The sequence below is a fragment of the Rousettus aegyptiacus genome, unplaced genomic scaffold (genome assembly GCF_014176215.1).
Source record: "Rousettus aegyptiacus isolate mRouAeg1 unplaced genomic scaffold, mRouAeg1.p scaffold_m13_p_12, whole genome shotgun sequence".
NCBI lineage: Eukaryota > Metazoa > Chordata > Mammalia > Chiroptera > Pteropodidae > Rousettus > Rousettus aegyptiacus.
Genome location: NW_023416287.1, coordinates 31,077,161 through 31,094,806, shown reverse-complemented (window position 1 = coordinate 31,094,806; position 17,646 = coordinate 31,077,161). Strand labels below are relative to the sequence as shown.

The 17,646-nt window shown below is 33.2% G+C and overlaps 1 protein-coding gene across 2 annotated transcripts in view; it reads left to right on the top strand.

The window, feature by feature from the left end:
- Positions 1 to 17,646, top strand: part of ESF1 (ESF1 nucleolar pre-rRNA processing protein homolog) — a 57,664-nt gene that overhangs the window by 16,339 nt on the left and 23,679 nt on the right. For both annotated transcript variants that reach the window (XM_036229676.1, XM_036229677.1), the window contains exons 7-9: positions 55 to 169; positions 1,823 to 1,967; positions 5,464 to 5,622. In XM_036229676.1, the coding sequence (XP_036085569.1) occupies positions 55 to 169; positions 1,823 to 1,967; positions 5,464 to 5,622 (419 nt within the window). The remainder of the gene's footprint in view (positions 1 to 54; positions 170 to 1,822; positions 1,968 to 5,463; positions 5,623 to 17,646) is intronic.

Sequence of the window (17,646 nt, the reverse complement as noted above, 5' to 3'; positions counted from 1 at the left end):
TGTTTATTACTGCAGCATATGTTTAAATAAATTTATTTTCTGTTTGTTTCTTAGGTTTATACCAGATGATACTACTTTTGATGATGAGCCCAAGGACATAGCCTTAGAAGTGGATTTAACAGCATATAAACCAAAATATTTCACATCTGCTGCAATGGGAACATCAACGGTATTTCTTAACTTTTAAAAATGTGTAACTGGATTCTATTGCTTTAAGAAAAGACTTTGTGTACTATTTACTTACAGAATCTTTAGAAATGGAAAGTATTCAAAATTTTAATGCACAGTAGTAATGAGACACAAATATATTTGCATTTTTATCTACCACATCTGTTTGAAACTATTTTCAGATTTTTGTTATGCCTTTAAGCCTGAGTCAGTCACCTGAGAATGTTTTTTTTCTTGTTTTTCTCATATACTTTTATTAATATCTTAAGGAGTAGGAGGAAGGAAGTAACAGATTACCTCAAATCACAGTTAAAACAATACTAGTAGAAATTTAAAATAGTAAAACTTTTTTTTCTGCAGATGTTGTCCAAAATTATAAAAACAATTGAAGTAAGGTAATTCAGGACTACTAGGTGTTGCATTAATGCTTAATAATAAATAGCCAAAAGATTTCTATTGAATTAGTTTGCTTCTTAGCTATCTACCTTCTCTCTTTTCTCTCTCCTTCCTCCCCTTGTGCCATTAACCTGTCCACAGTTGGACTCTGCAGCATCCATACAGGCTTCCCATTGCCATTCCTATGACAGATAACCATGTTCTTTTGAGGATGAGCTGGTGGCCAAAAGAGGGGTTTCTGTGTCTGTCATAGTGATGGGCACTATGTGGCCTTGGTTAGTTACCAAGTATAGTAAAACCCCACCATTATGTGATAACTGAAATCTAAAAGATTTAGTCACATAAAATGTAGAGTCATGTTATTTTCAAAACTAAAAAATGACCAGGGCAAACCTGTCCAGCCAGCCAGTCTGGAGTTCTTAGTGTCTGGCTGTGTCATCCCCATCTGTCGTTCCAGCAGTGTTTTTGTGGTCCTCAGCTCAGATTTAATTATCAGAATAGGGGTATTCTGAATCTTGTGACTAGCTAGAAGTTCTAAGACAATGGCAGCTATTTTAAGGATCTGATTTCTTGGTTAATTAGTGCCTGTTTTGCTGTCCTGATCTGAGGAGATTAGCTTGAAGAAAAAAACAAACAAACAAAAAAACACGACATGAGACTCACCCTTTGATGAAGATAAAACGTCTAATAGGACCCTTTCTGGGAATGGGGGCTGCATAGAGGACAGGAGCCAGTCACTAGACCCATCATGTTATGGATGAATTCCTGTATCATGGGGTTTACTATACTTACAATGAATAGATGCCTTTCTCATCAGTGGCTCTTAATCTTTTTTGAAAAATTGACCTCACTGAGATTGTGTTGAAAACTTCATCAACAGATTCCACATAATTAGCCCTGAAATACCTAGAACTCCAGGTGAAAAACACATTTTTACTGATTCAGAATCTAACTTTTTCACTAGTGCATTTTTAAAATTTCTTTTCACTACAGTCCACAAACTGTTGAATTTTACTCCCAATAATGGAGTACCTTGCATATAGCAGAGAATTAGGAGGGGGAAGGTACAGGTTAATAGAAATGGTTCCGTTTCCACAAATAGAATACTTTTTATTAAGCATGTCATTTATTATTTGCTTTAGCATGTCAGCTTTTTTAGCTTACTGTTAAACATCTAAGTGACAAATATTCTTTAACAAGTTTGGATGGCTGACATTTCCATTTTTATTTGTTATTTTTTGTTTTTCATTGGTGAAAGGTGGAGATCACATGGGATGAAACTGATCATGAAAGAATTACAACACTTAACAGGAAATTCAAAAAGGAAGAGCTTTTGGACATGGATTTTCAAGCCTACTTAGCTTCCTCTAGTGAAGATGAGGAGATAGAAGAGGAATTGCGAGGTACTTATTAATCTTCTGATCTACATTTGTAAGCTTTTAGATACCTAATCTAGACTTGGTCACGGAAATATGTCTTTGGCAGTAGTTTAAAAGGGGTACCAAACTATTCCTCTGAGTTTCTGCTTAGTGCAGGGTTACTAGTCGAAATCCTCCCCTCTGTGGTCTTTAACTTTTGTCCTCTTGGTGCTGCCAGGCTGCCAAACTGTAGTTTAGTCTTATAGCTGTTTTTTTTAATGGATTAATAAATGCTCTCAGTGCAAAAGAGGTCTTGAACACTGAGATTATCTCTCTGGTATACCCTTCTCCTTGATAGTGACTTGGTAATTCTTCACTGACTTGTCAGTTCTTTGAAGTTTGCTTTTCTTTTTTTAAACCCCTTTGAAGCTTTACAAATTTTTAAAAATATTTGATCCAATTCAATGTTCTCAGTGAAATGGTTGGTCTGAAGTACCTAGCTTACCATTAATAAAAGTAGACATTGTGAGATTATATCTTTATTTAAATTTTTTTTGATGATTGACATAATCAGTGGTATATTTTAAAATGGTATCTGCTATTTGTTTAAATCTCATTTTTTTTTAAAAAAATAAATTCAAAATTCCCCTTTTTCTGTATACTGGATCTGCCTCTGCTTGGAAATTTGGTTGTTTGATTATAATTTCATATCAGTTTTGAATGATACTGTCTATGTTATCATTACATCTTTATTCTTACCTATTAGGAGAATTCCCAGTCATGTGAAATTATTCGTAAGAGGTTTAGTGTTGACAACAACTAAAGAACCATAAATGCTAGACGTAGGTATAAATATTCTAAATTATCAGGAATGAATATTCTGACTTTTATTTATAGCTTAACATTTTTATAGCTGTCCTTTTGGTTTTTCTTTTACGTATGTATTATTTGTGTAACCTAAATATGAAATTAAATAAATCCTAAAATGCTTCTTTAGTATTATAGGTTCATTAAACCTTAACTTTCTTAAGAAAGATCCTACAGTTGGGCTATCACCATTCTTTTTAGACCACTTAAGATATTGTTTCATTATTCTAAGTTTTTTGTAAAGTACTACTCTTGAACTATATTCCACACATGGAATGGAAAATCACATTTAATCATTCTCATTTCTTTGTTCAGACATCTATTAATAAAACTAATAAGTTCTTAGGTAATTAATAGTCTCTGGAAAGATATATGATATGCAGTGGTAGTTGTGTTGGGCACAGAAGCCTTTACATTTTTTTAAGGCCCCGTTGGCTGTTGTTTGTTAATTTCTTCGGCCGTCCAAATAATTGAGTGTCCATTTTATTTCTAGTGTACACAGAGTAGCTTTTTCAAATGCTTTTTCAAATAGCATTTATGTCTTTTTCCCCATAGATGCACTGTTTTTTTTCACATTTTCTTTTTATTTGTATGCCTCTATGGTCATTTAGCATGTTTCTGAAAATTCTGGATAATTTTTCTTCACTAGCAGCTCTAAGATAAAGGAAAAAAGCACATTCCATGTACACTTGTGAGGATCGGGTACAGTTTTTCAAATAGGTTTCTTTGATTGGTTTGTGAGAACTGGATTTTAAAATGATATTATTGACACTAGAACAGCTAATATTGTGGGAATTTTGCCAGTATATTCTTGTTAAGATGTTGGGCTTTGCTGGTTTCAAGTCCTGACTTCACTACGTAATATAGTTACATTAGTTAAGTTTTCTTAGCTTCCATGCCTTTCTTTCCATAGCTATGACATGAGGATCATAATAGTACCTGGTTCGTGGTTGGAAAAAACAAGATAATGTACATAAAGTGGTTAGCATACTCCCTCATATCATATATTTTTACTTCTAAAATTTTAAAGATTAATGGCTTTTTGTTTAAAATATGCTACTCATTAAGTTTTTAAAAGCATGAATATTTCTTCAGTATTTTAATTGATAACAGGCTTACTTCAACCTGTAATTTAGTACTTTTCTTAGATACAATAGTATATTCAAATAACCTAGAGTTACTGGATGTTCCTGGTGTTGTTTATAAGAGATCATAGCAGGGCTTCTTACTGTTACAATTATTTTTTCACTCCTTGTATAATGTTAAGGGTTTCACAAAGGATTGCCCTTGAATTGGGAAAAAACAGACCTACATGAATTATCCCACATTTTAAGGCTTCAGAAAGTAAAATTTAAATACTGGAAAAAATCAATTTAAAGTAGGCCATCAGAGACTTACCACTAAAATTTCAACCTGGAAGGAGCTTGCTTCTAATTATGTTTTCAGAAGTAAACTTTTAATAGAAAGAAATACATTGCCATTTTGTTAATGTGTTCCTGATGTTTTATCCATTGAATTATGGGATACATGACAGAATTCCATCCAACATCATTATTGTGGCACAAAGAACAAACAGGAAAAAAATGAATTTCAGCTGTTTGAGTGAAAATGTAAAAGTGTGATAGGATGGAAAGAATGTCCTGGACTATTTTTTATTCACTTAGAGAAAAAAAAATGTGAAAACATTTACTTAACCAGTCTTTTTTCCATATCACCTTTTTTAAGCTGTAAGGACAGTCTGTTAACATTGATGTTTCACAGCTAAATGCTTAATAATGGCAAACATTTTTAGTGATCAAATAGCCATAACTCCTAGAAGAGAGTGCATTCTTTATGCTACTTCTAAATTTTTCTTTACTGGGACATTTAGTCGATTCAGTAAGTCTGTATGTTTTGCACTAAAACTTGGATTCTTAATTTATATTTTTACCTTGGAGAATTAACAGTAGAAATATAGAACAAACAAACTTTTTCACGTATTAATTTTCCTAGGTATTTGTTGTCCGTGAATTTTGTTTCTTTGTGTTCTAATTATTTTTATAAAATTAGGCAGTGAAAATGAATATTTTTCCACACAAGGAAATTAATTGAATGAATTACTAATTTATTCATTTTTTATTCTTAATGTGTTAAGGGAGATCCTAAGAGTAAGCATACTTGCTCACCATCAAATGGAAAGGACTCATTATTCTTTGCTTTGGATTACAAGCAACTTCCTTTATCTGTCTTTTCATGAACAGTTAAATCCATGTATTAAATGCATCCCAATAATCGCTAGCCTCCTTTTAGTGAACGTACATTTTAATGCCTCTGTGATAGATGGTGGAAAACATAAAGAAGGATAAAATGTCATCCCTGCTGTCTTATAGGGAATAGAAGTTCAAGGATGTTAAATGACTATGTAATTATTTTAAAATATGAATTTTAATAAAAGGGAGATTCCCAAATATACTACTGTGACAGTGCTAACTCATATTACAGATAATTTTTATCATAAACAAGACCTTAGTCTTTGATTCAATTCATTTAATGTTAAGAGTTTAAGTCTGATTGTGATACTCTGTTATTATAGTATGTCTGACAACATCTTTTAGGAGGGTGCTGTATTGACTTAGAGATTTAAATACAAGTTAGATGTGAATTATTTCTGTGTATTAAAATTGTTTTTTGTTAGGTGATGATGGAATCAGTGTAGAAGAAGATGGGAAAACAAAAAAAAGTCAGAAAGACGACGAAGAACAAATCGCTAAATATAGGCAACTTTTGCAAATTGTTCAAGAAAAAGAAAAAGGCAAAGAAAATGAAATGGAAATGGAAATTAAGTGGGTTCCAGGTAAGAATTAGCTATTAACTAAATGTTCATTTGTTTTTCTTTATTTTAGGATGTTTAGTGCATTTTAGATATAAAAAAAAGAAGATTCTCTTTTTTGCAAAATTAAACTTTAAAAATCTTATTTTCCAGAAATGTTTTGGGAAGAAGTTAACATGGTATTTGCATATATCAATTAATTTAGGGACTAGTGTTTTGAGTCTTACCAGCTTATTCTTGGTTTCTTTGATTTACTAACTACAAATTATTCCTGTCCATTTATGTAAGTAAACTTTTTCTAAATTTGATTCCATTATTCTCAGGATATAGAAACTTGAATCCAGGTACCATGTGTTCTAAAGTCATTAAACTTTTTTCAAAATATGTAATTCATAAGTGGACTTTTCACCCATAACCCCTAGTAGACCTTAATTAGTGAGGTTTCACTAACACAAAATGTGTAATATATAGTTTTCCATCTCAATTTTGTTGTTACTACTCAAAGAAGTATAGCATAGTAAATGATTTTTATAACTGCCTCGAACCATTCAACAACTTTTTTTAGAGTAGTGCAATGCTAATTAAAACCATGTCAAAGCTAAACAAAGATAAAAAGCTAGGATAAATGAGGATTGTTTTATAGCATATGCATTTTTTTTTTTTTTTTAACAATCCCGACTGGGCAAATCAGGATGTGCCTTTGCAAACTTTTATTTTTGCAGATTACTGCTTTTTTACATATATGTTGTCTTTTAAAGCTAGATGTAGTTTTTGACAAAGATTCAGTTCTTTTAACCTCTAGATGAAAGAATACTGACAGCTTATAACACTATTGATTAAAAATTAAGTGTTCTATATTCAATTATATCTGTTTGTTACAACTAGAATGTTTTTGCACTGAGAGCAAAACACGTGTTTGCAAAGGTGCTTTTCATTTGGGGAAAAAACAGCATGTTTTAATATTTGAGAATTGATTATTGTAGTAAATTTATTAGGATAGACACATGTCTCTTCCATATTCCTGTAAGCAGCGCTATGTTGTAACCCATTTATTTTAAATGTTTGGCTTCTGCAGGACATGATAGCAAGAAAAATGAAGGTTGGTAGCGTTATCATATGTACAGTGGTTGAGAGAACTCAGTTAATGTAGCCTGAATAAGAAAAGCTTAAAAAATGACTTAATAGTTATTTTCAAATACTTACAGGATAAGTATGTAAATGAAGATATAATCATTCTTATTACTTCAGGAATCAGTGCTTTTGCCAGTGGATAAAAGATGAAAGAAAATAGATTTCAAATAATACGAAAAGGAAGCCTCTATATTGTTAGAATTGTCTAGCAGAAGAGCACGAAGCCTGCTTGTAGGGTTTGAGTACCCTTTGTCAGTAAGTCTCACAATAAGGCAGTATGATCATACCATTCAGGGATGTTTGTGAAGAAACTTTTTGCTTGAGGTCCTTGATTTTATTTTTCAAGAAATACTGAATTCTATCTTTAAAGTCAAATATGTTGTAATTGTAGCTTAATTCTAATCTTACAATGAGCTTATTGAAAGAAGATATTTTAAATGAACCTATTTACAGTTGAGATATTCAGTTGACTGAGAAAGCAAATTTAAAATTAACTTAAGAACTTTTATGGCAAATATTTCAGTTACATTGAGTGGACCAGATCTAACATTTGTCCTTCTTAACACAGTTATGTAGTGTAAATACCAAAAAGTAGTATTTACACTTGTGGCTGTAACTGGAAGATTTTAGCACTATGGTTTTCCTGGGGTAAACCTCTCTTGGTCATGGTGTATTGTCCTTTTTATATACTTCTAGGCTCACTTTAGTAATATTTTGTTAAAAGATTTTGCACCTATGTTAATGAGGAATATTTGTCTATAGTTTTCATTTCTTGTGGTAGCCTCGGTTTTTGGTATTAGGATAATCCTGACTTCATAAAATGAATTGAGAATTGTTCCCTCTTCTATTTAGCAATACATTTTTATCTTGACTCTTTTATTTGTGGCTGTAATATTAATGTCATATAAAATATTTTGAAATGTAAAAAAAGATTATCACCTGTAATTCTATTACCCTTATCCAGCCACTAAGTGATTAAATAGATTGTGGTTTAATTGATCATTTCTCTGTTGTTGAAGACTTAATCATGTTTCTAATTTTTCACTACCATAGACCTATGGCACTGAAAAGAAATGTGACCTAAGGCTGTCACTGATTCCAAACTCACAAATATTAGTAGTTTCTTAGATCTCTTCACTTTCATCACTAGCCAAGTAATTGACTTAATATTTTAGGGACTTTTAAAAACAATTTTTTAACAAAGGTGATTTTTTTTACCCCCATTTTAGAAATGTCTCTATGCATGGTAAACTAGTAGAGACCACAAGGAGAAACTAATGCTGGCAGTTAGGCTCACTTACTAGTTAGTTACATGACTTCCTCACTCACATAGCAACTTTACATATGCTGTGTATCAACCTCTGGTTCTCTTACAGGTTATTAAAACTACCAGTGTCAAAACCCAAATTTTAAATCTCAGATGCCAAGCATCTTGGATGTTATAAATAGTCTATAGCTTTTTCCATATTTTGAATTATTTTCATAGGATAGCTTCCCAGAAATGGAATTGCTAGGAAAGGACATTTTGTGTCTTGAGATTATTGCCAAATTTCTTCTCAAAAGGGTTGTACCAGCTTATAGGCCTTTCAACAGTGAAAAGAAGTGCCAGTTTCATGGAGTTACTAATATTGTGTATATATTTTTTACTGTTAGTTGAATGGAGGAAAATTGATATTCTAATATATAATGCTTTTTTAAGTCATTCACTGTAATACTTCTGAAGGTCTCAGGTTGGGTATTGTTTCTTGTGAATCTTTGGCATGTATGTGCACCTGAGTGCACACACGTGCATGTGTAAATGTAAAGGATCTCTTACATACTAGACATGTTAAAATCAAATAAATGACCTCATCTTTCTGGACCTCAGTTTATTTATTTGGCAAGTGAGATTAATAATACCTTCTTTGCTTAATTTGAGTATTTATAAAGGTATCTTATAAGCTGCAGTACTATCCATGTCATATGTGTATTTTGTTGGATTTGTGTCTTAAAAATGTGTGTTCCCAGTAATACACTGAACCTCAGTACTTTTGTGATGTTATACTTCAGTAAACCACAGAGGGTCAGTATGAGATAATATTATATCATTCATTGTTTTTTCCTTTGGCTTGAATTTCCAAAATATTAAGCTATTCAGAAAAATAAGTACTCTTAATCACTGATACTTGTTAGAGTATTGTTTGGTTTTTAAAATAAATTTTAACTTAGACTGTTTAAACTTTCTGTCTTTTTACATCGGATTATACAGTATAGTAACATCAAGTGTTTAAATTTTTAAGGGTAAATATTAGGAGAGGCAGGTAACAGGTACATGGACTTAACAACTAGAGCGAACTACTCTTTCTATTGATAGTCTAGTTCCTTACAGAACTATGATAATACAACCTTGTTAATTAGGATTATAAATAATTTAAAATGTTGTGTTATAAGATTTTTTTTAAAGCCACAATTCATTATTTTGGTGTACACTGAGTAATATTTCCCATCTCAATGTATTGCTAAAAAGATATCCTTCCTGACTCACTCTGATGAGTAGAGAAAGTGATGCATATAATTAGCATTTTGGGCTTTCATCAGTGAATGTGCCTCATTAGGGAATTTCTGTTTGTGTGTGTGTGTGTGTGTGTGTGTGTGTGTGTGTGTGTGTATGCACATATGTACATATGTGACGCGTAATTCGTTTTATCTCGTATATACTGACCTCCCCTATATTAATATTTTAATAATTTTTTGTCAAAGTACAAACAATACATAAATAATATCTTTGAAATTTAATACAGAATATGAACAAATAATGACATTTGTTTATAATCTGAAAAGAGATAAGATGTGGTAAAAGACTTCTTTCTTAGTTATCTCTGGTTTAATACACACTGGTGAAAAGGATGGCTGATCTCTTTTCTATCAACATCCTTCAGTACCGCAACTTTTTTTCAAATACTTATTGAGCACCTACTATCTGCCAAGAACTATTCTAGGAACCCTATAAATCAAACATACAAATCCTGACCTCATAAATCCTATATTCTGGTGAAGAGGAGAGAGATGACTCTCTAGTAAGAAAAATATTTGAGCAGAGAATAAAGGAAGTAGAGGTCAGGGAGTGAAACATGCAGAAAAAAAGTGTGGGAGCAGAGGAAATAGCAAATGAGTGGCTTTGAAGCTGTAACTTATCTATTGTGTTTGAGGAATAGCGAGAACAGTGTGACTGGAGTGAGTGATGTAGAGAACAATAGATGAGGTCAGGGAGGTAATATGGTGCCAGATCATGAAGATCTTGTAGACCATGTTAAGGGCTTGAACTTGTTCTCTGAGTGAGATGAGAAGCCATTGGAGTGTTTGAGTTGAGCGATCAGATCTAACTTATTTTTTTCCAGTTTTATTAAGATATAATTGACATACATCACTGTAAAATCTTAAGGTGTATAGTATAATGGTTCGACTTAAATATATCGTGAAATGAGTACTGCAGTAAGTTTAGGTAGCATGCATCAGCTCATATAGATACAATAACAAGAGGATCTGACTTGTTTTTAATAGGATCACTCCAGCTGCTATCTTGAGAGTAGATTAAAGTAGAAGGCAAGGACAAAATTGGGAAGATCAGTCAAGAGATTATTGCAATAATCCTGAAATAGTAAAGGTTGTGAGTGGAACAGGTTTGTAGGAGAACCTCAAAAATTCTCTTTTGGTTACATGTTAAATTTAGATATTGAAATAAACAGAGACCAAGGAGACAGTTAAGTATACAGTTTAGATTTCAAGGAAGAGGTCAGAGCCAATGATATAAATTTAGGAATCTTCATTTTATAGATTTCTGAAAGTGAATAATACTAAGGGAGTTCTTACAGATATAAAAGAGAAGAGTTTCAAAACTGATCCCTGGGGTACTTTAGCATTTAGAGATTGAGGAGGTGAGCAGGGACCATCTAAAGGCAGCTGGGAAGAAGCTACCAGAAATACTGAAGTAAATTTAGGATATCCAGACAGCCAAGTGAAGAAAACATTTCAATGAGAAGAGGGGTCAATAAAATATAGATTGAAAATGACCATTATATTTAGCAATGTAGTGTTATTCGATAGTTTCGGTGGAATGGGGAGGATAAGAATAAGGTGGGTTCAAGAGAGTATGAGGAGTGGAATCAGAGACACAAGTACAGATAAGTCCTTTTTCTAAAATATGTGACTGGTAGAGAGTTGCAGGCATCATGACACTTCATTCCTAAAAATACTTCAGCAAATACAAAGACATTCTTCTGTATGAACAATGTCATTATCATACTAAGGGAATTTAATATTGATAAAATAATAGTCGAATTTCTCACTCATTCTAACAATATTTTTTAAATTCTTTCCTGATCCAGGATCAAGTCAGTTTTAAAGCATCTACTCTAGTTGGCTTATATAATACCCACAATTTGAATTGGTCTGATTGTTTCCTCACAATTCAGGCAAAAACTTTTTGCAAGAATTCTTCATAAATGAAGTTGTATACTTTCTATTGCCTCATTAAGAGGCACATAATGTCAGTTTGTCCCATTATTTGTGCTGTTAACTTTGCTCACTCAGTTAAAATAGCATCCATCTGATTCTTCCCATTGTAAAGGCACATTTTTTTCCTTTATGATTGATAAGTAATTTGTGGGGTATGTGGATATTCTGTTTCCCAACATTTTACCTGGTGGCATTAAAATTCATTGATGATCACTTGCTTGAGTCTGTTATCATTGGTTGCAAAATGCTGATTTTCTATGTTTATCATTCCTTTTACATTTATTAGCCTAGCATTGCTAACTAATACTAGTAGAGCTTTCTCCCCACTCTTTTTTTAATTTATTATGAACTTGTAGATTGACAGAGCTTGAGTTTTCCTATAATGGGTCATACTAGAATAGGAGAAGAACTGGAGGGGAAAGTGAGATCAAGAGAGGATTTTTCTTTAATATGGGAAAAGTAATGGCATGCTATAGACTTTTGGGAACAATCCACCAGAGACCAAAAAAAAAAAAAAAATGATGATGCAATGAACAACATTCTATAGTAGGCAAAAGGATTTGAAATAATTTTGCACAGGCAGATTGGCCTTCGATAGATGTGCATGGACATTTCATCCATTGTAACAGGAGAGAAGAAAGCAAAGAATACATGAGTAGAAATAGTGGTGGAGCTGTGATACTCTTATATTTACTTGTATTTTCTTAGTGAAATAGGATGTAAAGTTTTCAGCTGAGGTGAATAAGGAAGGAGGTGAAGGTTTGAAAACAGACGACATAGTTGTCTGAGTGGCACAGAGGGATATTTAATAGTTTTGCTGAGCAGCAATAAGTGTGCACTTCAAATTCAGTAAGATGGGTCAACATAATTAACCACATTTAGTGGTGTAGTGTAAGCATGGAGTAAGGGGAGAGTTGGATTAAAACGAACTAGAAGTTTTCTCAAATGTGACCAAGCAAGAGAGAGGCAAGGGGATTAAGGACAAGAGAGTGATTATAATGATGGACTGTGTGATATCTTTGTTGGGTTAGGAAGGAAATGAAGGTATGTATGTTGAGGGCAAGGAATAAAGGAAAAGGGAAAGGATTGATGGATTGTAAGTCCCTAGGAGACAGAGGAATTGTTAGCCTTGGGGGTGCTAGAGATTAAATGGAAAGATTTGGAGCTAGTGGTTGATTATGGTGAGATTGCAGTTTTGGGTAATGACATGTTCTAGTTATGAATCTGGGATAGGGTAGAGTATAGAATAATATGAAGTCAGTGAACTGTGAGGCCCAGAGCAGTGGAAGGGGGTTATCTGTGTGGACACTGAAATCACCAAGAGTTACGACAGGGCTAGTATTGGAGAGGGCAGCAGGGAGCCAAAGCTTAGCCATTCAAGAAATGAGGGGAGTGACTACAGTCATTAGATATCTACAGTAAAGAGAATATTAGGTGGTATAGTCTGGTAACATGATTTTCAAAGTTGGGGGCTTTAGGGAGGAGGGCCAGCCAGTGGACAGGACTTGGCAGTGAGTAGCAAGGACAGACTATAGGAGAGAAAAATTCACCACCTAAAAGGGGTACGAAAAAGCAGTGTCTCTAAAGGAGAACCAGATTTCAGTGAGTTTCAAATTAGCAAGTGAATGGATAAAGAGAATTTCGTTAATGGCTATTAATGTAATAGATGACCGATTAGAACCAACTAATGTGTTGAGAAAGGTTGGGAAATGTTCAGCATCTTCTTAGGAGAAGGGATGAGTTGTAGATCCTAGACTTCTTGTGGTGACAGATTTAAATAGGGATAGAGGGCATAATGAGATTAGTACTGATGGTCTTAAGGCTATAATAGTGGTGAGACTGTGGTTGTTGTAGGAGGGATGTTGTCAGCAACACCCAAAGCTGGATGCTTACTCTCAAAAGAGGCATAGAAGCCAGAAGAGATGCAAGGATTCCACTCTTCTTGCTGTCTCACTCTGCAAGAGGAGTCCTTTCTTAACTCCCACTCGGTGAGGCAGGAGATGGTATTGCAGCTCTTCCTCACCCTACTTAACTCTTTCCTCCACTCTTTACAGTTGTAATTCTATTTTTATTCTGGTATTTGCTCTTAATTCTGGTCTTCCTTTTTTCCCCTCCTTTATTCCACCTCCATTCCTCTGTTTGATGTCTCACTGAGAAGCTTAAACACAGACATGTATCTATGGCCATTGTATTTATTATTTATTCAGAAATAAAATTCTTTGAATCAGTGTGCATTCATTTTGCTAGGCAGCCCAGTTTCAAACATTTTACTTTCATACATCTCAAAACCTGTTCATTTTACTTTTGGCCATATCTGTATTTCCGTTTATTGCCAATGTATCCATTATTTGAAATATAATCACGAAAATGTTTTTTTGGTCAGAACTTTTAAAATAACCAGATGTTTAAAATTTTGAGTTGAATGTAGAGAAGAACATTAAGTGGAAAACCTGAACTTAAAATAATCTAAAAGAATTTGCAGTTTGCTTCATATTTTGGTGATGGGGAGGAAACCAGTTTATAGGCACTAGCATAGCTTGTACATAGCTGATAATTGGCTAGAATTTTAAAACTTGGATGTGCACTCCTTGCTTGAATCATCCACTTAACAAGTTGACTGTAAGGGCTTTGTAAGGTAACAAGCAGAAATTTCCTATGCAAAAAAAATTTTTTTATTGAATCATTTGTGGAATGTATAATAAAAAACAAGAAGGCACTACTAGGTTTGTCTAAAAATGTTGCTAGCACATTTTCTCCATAGAGTTGCCAGTAAATTTCTCAGAATTTCCTGGATTATTTTAAAGATTACTGTCTAGATAATACTAAGATTTAATTAAAAAAGAAAAAGTTTTTCCAAGAAGCTTAAAAAATTTTCTAAAGCAAAAACAGGATGCTTTTATACTAGTAGAACTAAAATTCATGTACTTATGAAGTTTCAGGTTAATTGGTCTGCTGTTTTAGGATCCAAATTAAGTATGTATATTAAAGGCTTCTGGTTGCAGGCATCTAGAATAATTCTGTTAATGTGGTACTTCCCTTTCTGCACATGTATCACGTCAGTTGCTTTTGCATCTGTAGCTACTATTTCCAGACAGTAGTACTTTTTTGACTTTGCCTTAGATTTACAATCTGCCTGAAGTCAGTTCAAGAAGAGAGAGCTTGCTTCATGTATTGTTTCCCACAGCCCACAGCTGTGTTGATTTGTTTGAAGTTGTGAATTCTTTGGCCTTTAAAGCAGAACTTTTGCCTATTCTATTTGAGGTTGTCTCATGTCATCATTCTATACACTAACTGCCTGGCTAGCAATATATCATTTTTCTCACACTTATTCCATATGTTTCTCTGACAGAATTCACTCAGACAACTTAACTTTGGGTGATTTCATTATTGCTGTTTTTTTCCCCCCTAAAATTGGAAAGTTATATAACCTCAAGTTTACTACTTTAACATGTTCATTTTTTCCCCAATTTTTTCATTGTGTTAAAATACACGTAACAAAATTTACTATCTTAACTGTTTTTAATGTATAGTTTAGTGGTATTAGGTACATTCATATTGTTAAACCATCGCCGTCATCAATCTCCAGTACTCTTTTATCTTTGCAAAACTGAATCTCTGTATCCACTGAACAATAACTCTTCATTCTCTCTCCCCCCAGTTCCTGGCAGCAACTATTCTACTTTCTACCTCTATGATTTTACTATTCTAAGTATTTCATATAAGTAGAATCATACACTTCCTTTGTGTTTGGCATATTTCACTTAGTATAATGTCCTCAAGTTTCATCCATATTGTAGCATATGTCAGAATTTCCTTCCTTTTTAAGGCTGAATAATATTTCATTTTGTGTGTGTGTGTGTATTTTGTCTACTCATCCATTGACAGACAGATGGGTTGCTTCCATGTTTGAGCTATAACACATTGAGTTTTACACATTACTTTCTATATGTTTCTAAATAATCTTTATAATCATGATGCCTGCATCACATTCCATTGTATTTTCAGTTTATAAGTTATGAATCGGTCTCTTAATGTTGTGTTTTAGGCCCTTTCGGATGTTTTGCTATTTGGATAACAATAACCTCATGTTGAATTTCTAGTTTGAAAGGTTGGTCAATATTGAAATGCTAGGGAGGTTGAAGTTTTTTTTATTTCCTCTTATTTTTATAAAGAAAATTTTTTTCATTAATTGACATCAAAATGCTGTCTTGATTATACCTCAGTCTTAACATGTTCTTATATTAATAGCTTGTATAGTCAGAAACTCTTCTAGGGAGAACAATCGGGCACCCCTGAGTTTCAAGCTACAAATTTACAGGTAGATTTTTCAAATACAATGTTTAGGTTGGGACCTGCTAATAATGAAAGTTGGGATATTATTAATAGTTTACTATGATCATAGAAAGAATACAGGGCTTGTGTCAGAAAATATTGCTACTTTTTTTTTTTTAGGTTGGGGGGAAAAAACCCATAGATACAAAAGGTAAATACAGTGTATATGTACAGTTTAAAGAGCAATAATAAAATGATCACCTGTGTACTCAGTTTAAGAAATAACTAGTCCCCAGTGAGATTCCCCAGTTACACCCCCTTCCATCAGAGCAAACAATGAAACTAGATTTCATGTTAGTTATCCCCTCTTTCTATTATAATAGCTTATCATATATGCATGTATCTCTAAATAGTCTATATCTACATTTTATTAATTTGGAACTTTGTAAAAGCATCTTTTATGTATTATTTTATCATTTGCTTTTTTTGTTATTAACATTCTATTTTTGAGAGTTACCTATATCCATACATGAAGACTTTCACTGCTACATAGATTTCTATTATAGATATATCAGAACGTATTTGTTACCAGTTATTGTAGTTTATTGCTGTTGTAAACAATGCCTTTGTAAATATTCTTGGATTTGTCACCTAAGTATATATAGAATTTCTTAGATATATGTAGAATTTCTTGATTGTGGAACATAGGCATAATTACCTTGAGTAGGTCATGCTGAATTGTTCTTCCAGGTGCTTGTACCATTTTACTCTAATTACTAATGTGAGTTCCCATAGCTCTTTATCTTCACCGTTGATTGATATTGTCAGGCTTTTCGGTTTTTGCCAGTTGATTATGTAAGTAATTACGGTATCTCATTATGGTTTTAATTTATGTGTTATTGTCAAATATTTATTGAGTTCCTGCTGTGTATGCCAGGCTCTGTTCTTTTCTCTGAAGATAGAGCACTGAACAAAATGGAGAAAGGTCCAGGCCTTCATGGGGCCCTATGTTTTAGTGTTTGTGGGTTGGGGGAGGAGAGAGAAAGAAAGTTAGTAAACAAATAAATAGGTAACAAAAAGAAAAAGGCTTCAAGGGAATAGGAGGTTCAAGGGTAAGAGCAGGTAGCAATTTAAATAGGGCAGTCAGGGAAGGCTCATTAAAGTGACATATGCACAAAGCCCTAATAGAAAGGACAGTTCACACTATATATTAGTCTGGGAAAGAGCATTTCAGGTAGAGGAAACAATAAATGCGAAAGCCCTGAGGAGGGAGCATTTCTGATTTGTCCAGGAACAATAAGGAGGCAGATGTGGCTCTAGCAGAATGAACCATGGAGTGGAAAATAGTAGAAGATGAGGATACGTGTGGCTAAATCACAAAAGGTTTTGTAGACCTCTGGATGAACTTTAGCTTTTACTCTAAATGAAATGGGAAATGGAAGTGATAAGACCTGACTTAAGTTTTCAAAGGATAGCTCAGGCATTTTCCTAATTACTAATAAGGAAGAACATTTCTATGTGTTTCTTGATCTGTGAAATGCCTATTGTCTTTTCACCATTTTATGTAGTGTTCTTTGTTTTATTGAATCATAGGAGTTCTTCATGTATTCTGTGCTGGTCTTTTATCAGTCATATGTTTGGCAGATATGTTCTCCTAGTTTGTGATTTGTCTTTTTACTCTTTATAGTGTCTTTTGAAGAACAAAAATTATATAGTCAAATTTATTAAACTTGTCTCTTTATTCTGTATACCTGTTTCACATAATTAGATTAATTATAATTCTTGAATTAAGACACTCATATTGGTCCAGCACATCCTTTTTTTTATTTTTAATGATTAATAAGTGAACCTATTACAAAAGATAGAACTGTGCAATGACTTGACATTTATCCATTTGCTCTCCTCTTCTCCTCCATACCTAAAATAACCATTATCCAGATTTCGGTATTCACTTTGCTTTCCATTTTAAATATTTTCATCTCACCTACAAGTATTTCTAAAAAGTGTGAGTTCATAAAATGAACTGACATACACTACAAAATAGATGAATCTTGAAAATTTTATGCTAAGTGAAAGAAGCCCATCACCAAGACCACATATTTTATAGGATATATCCAGAACAGGGAAATCTATAGATAGGAAGTAGATCAG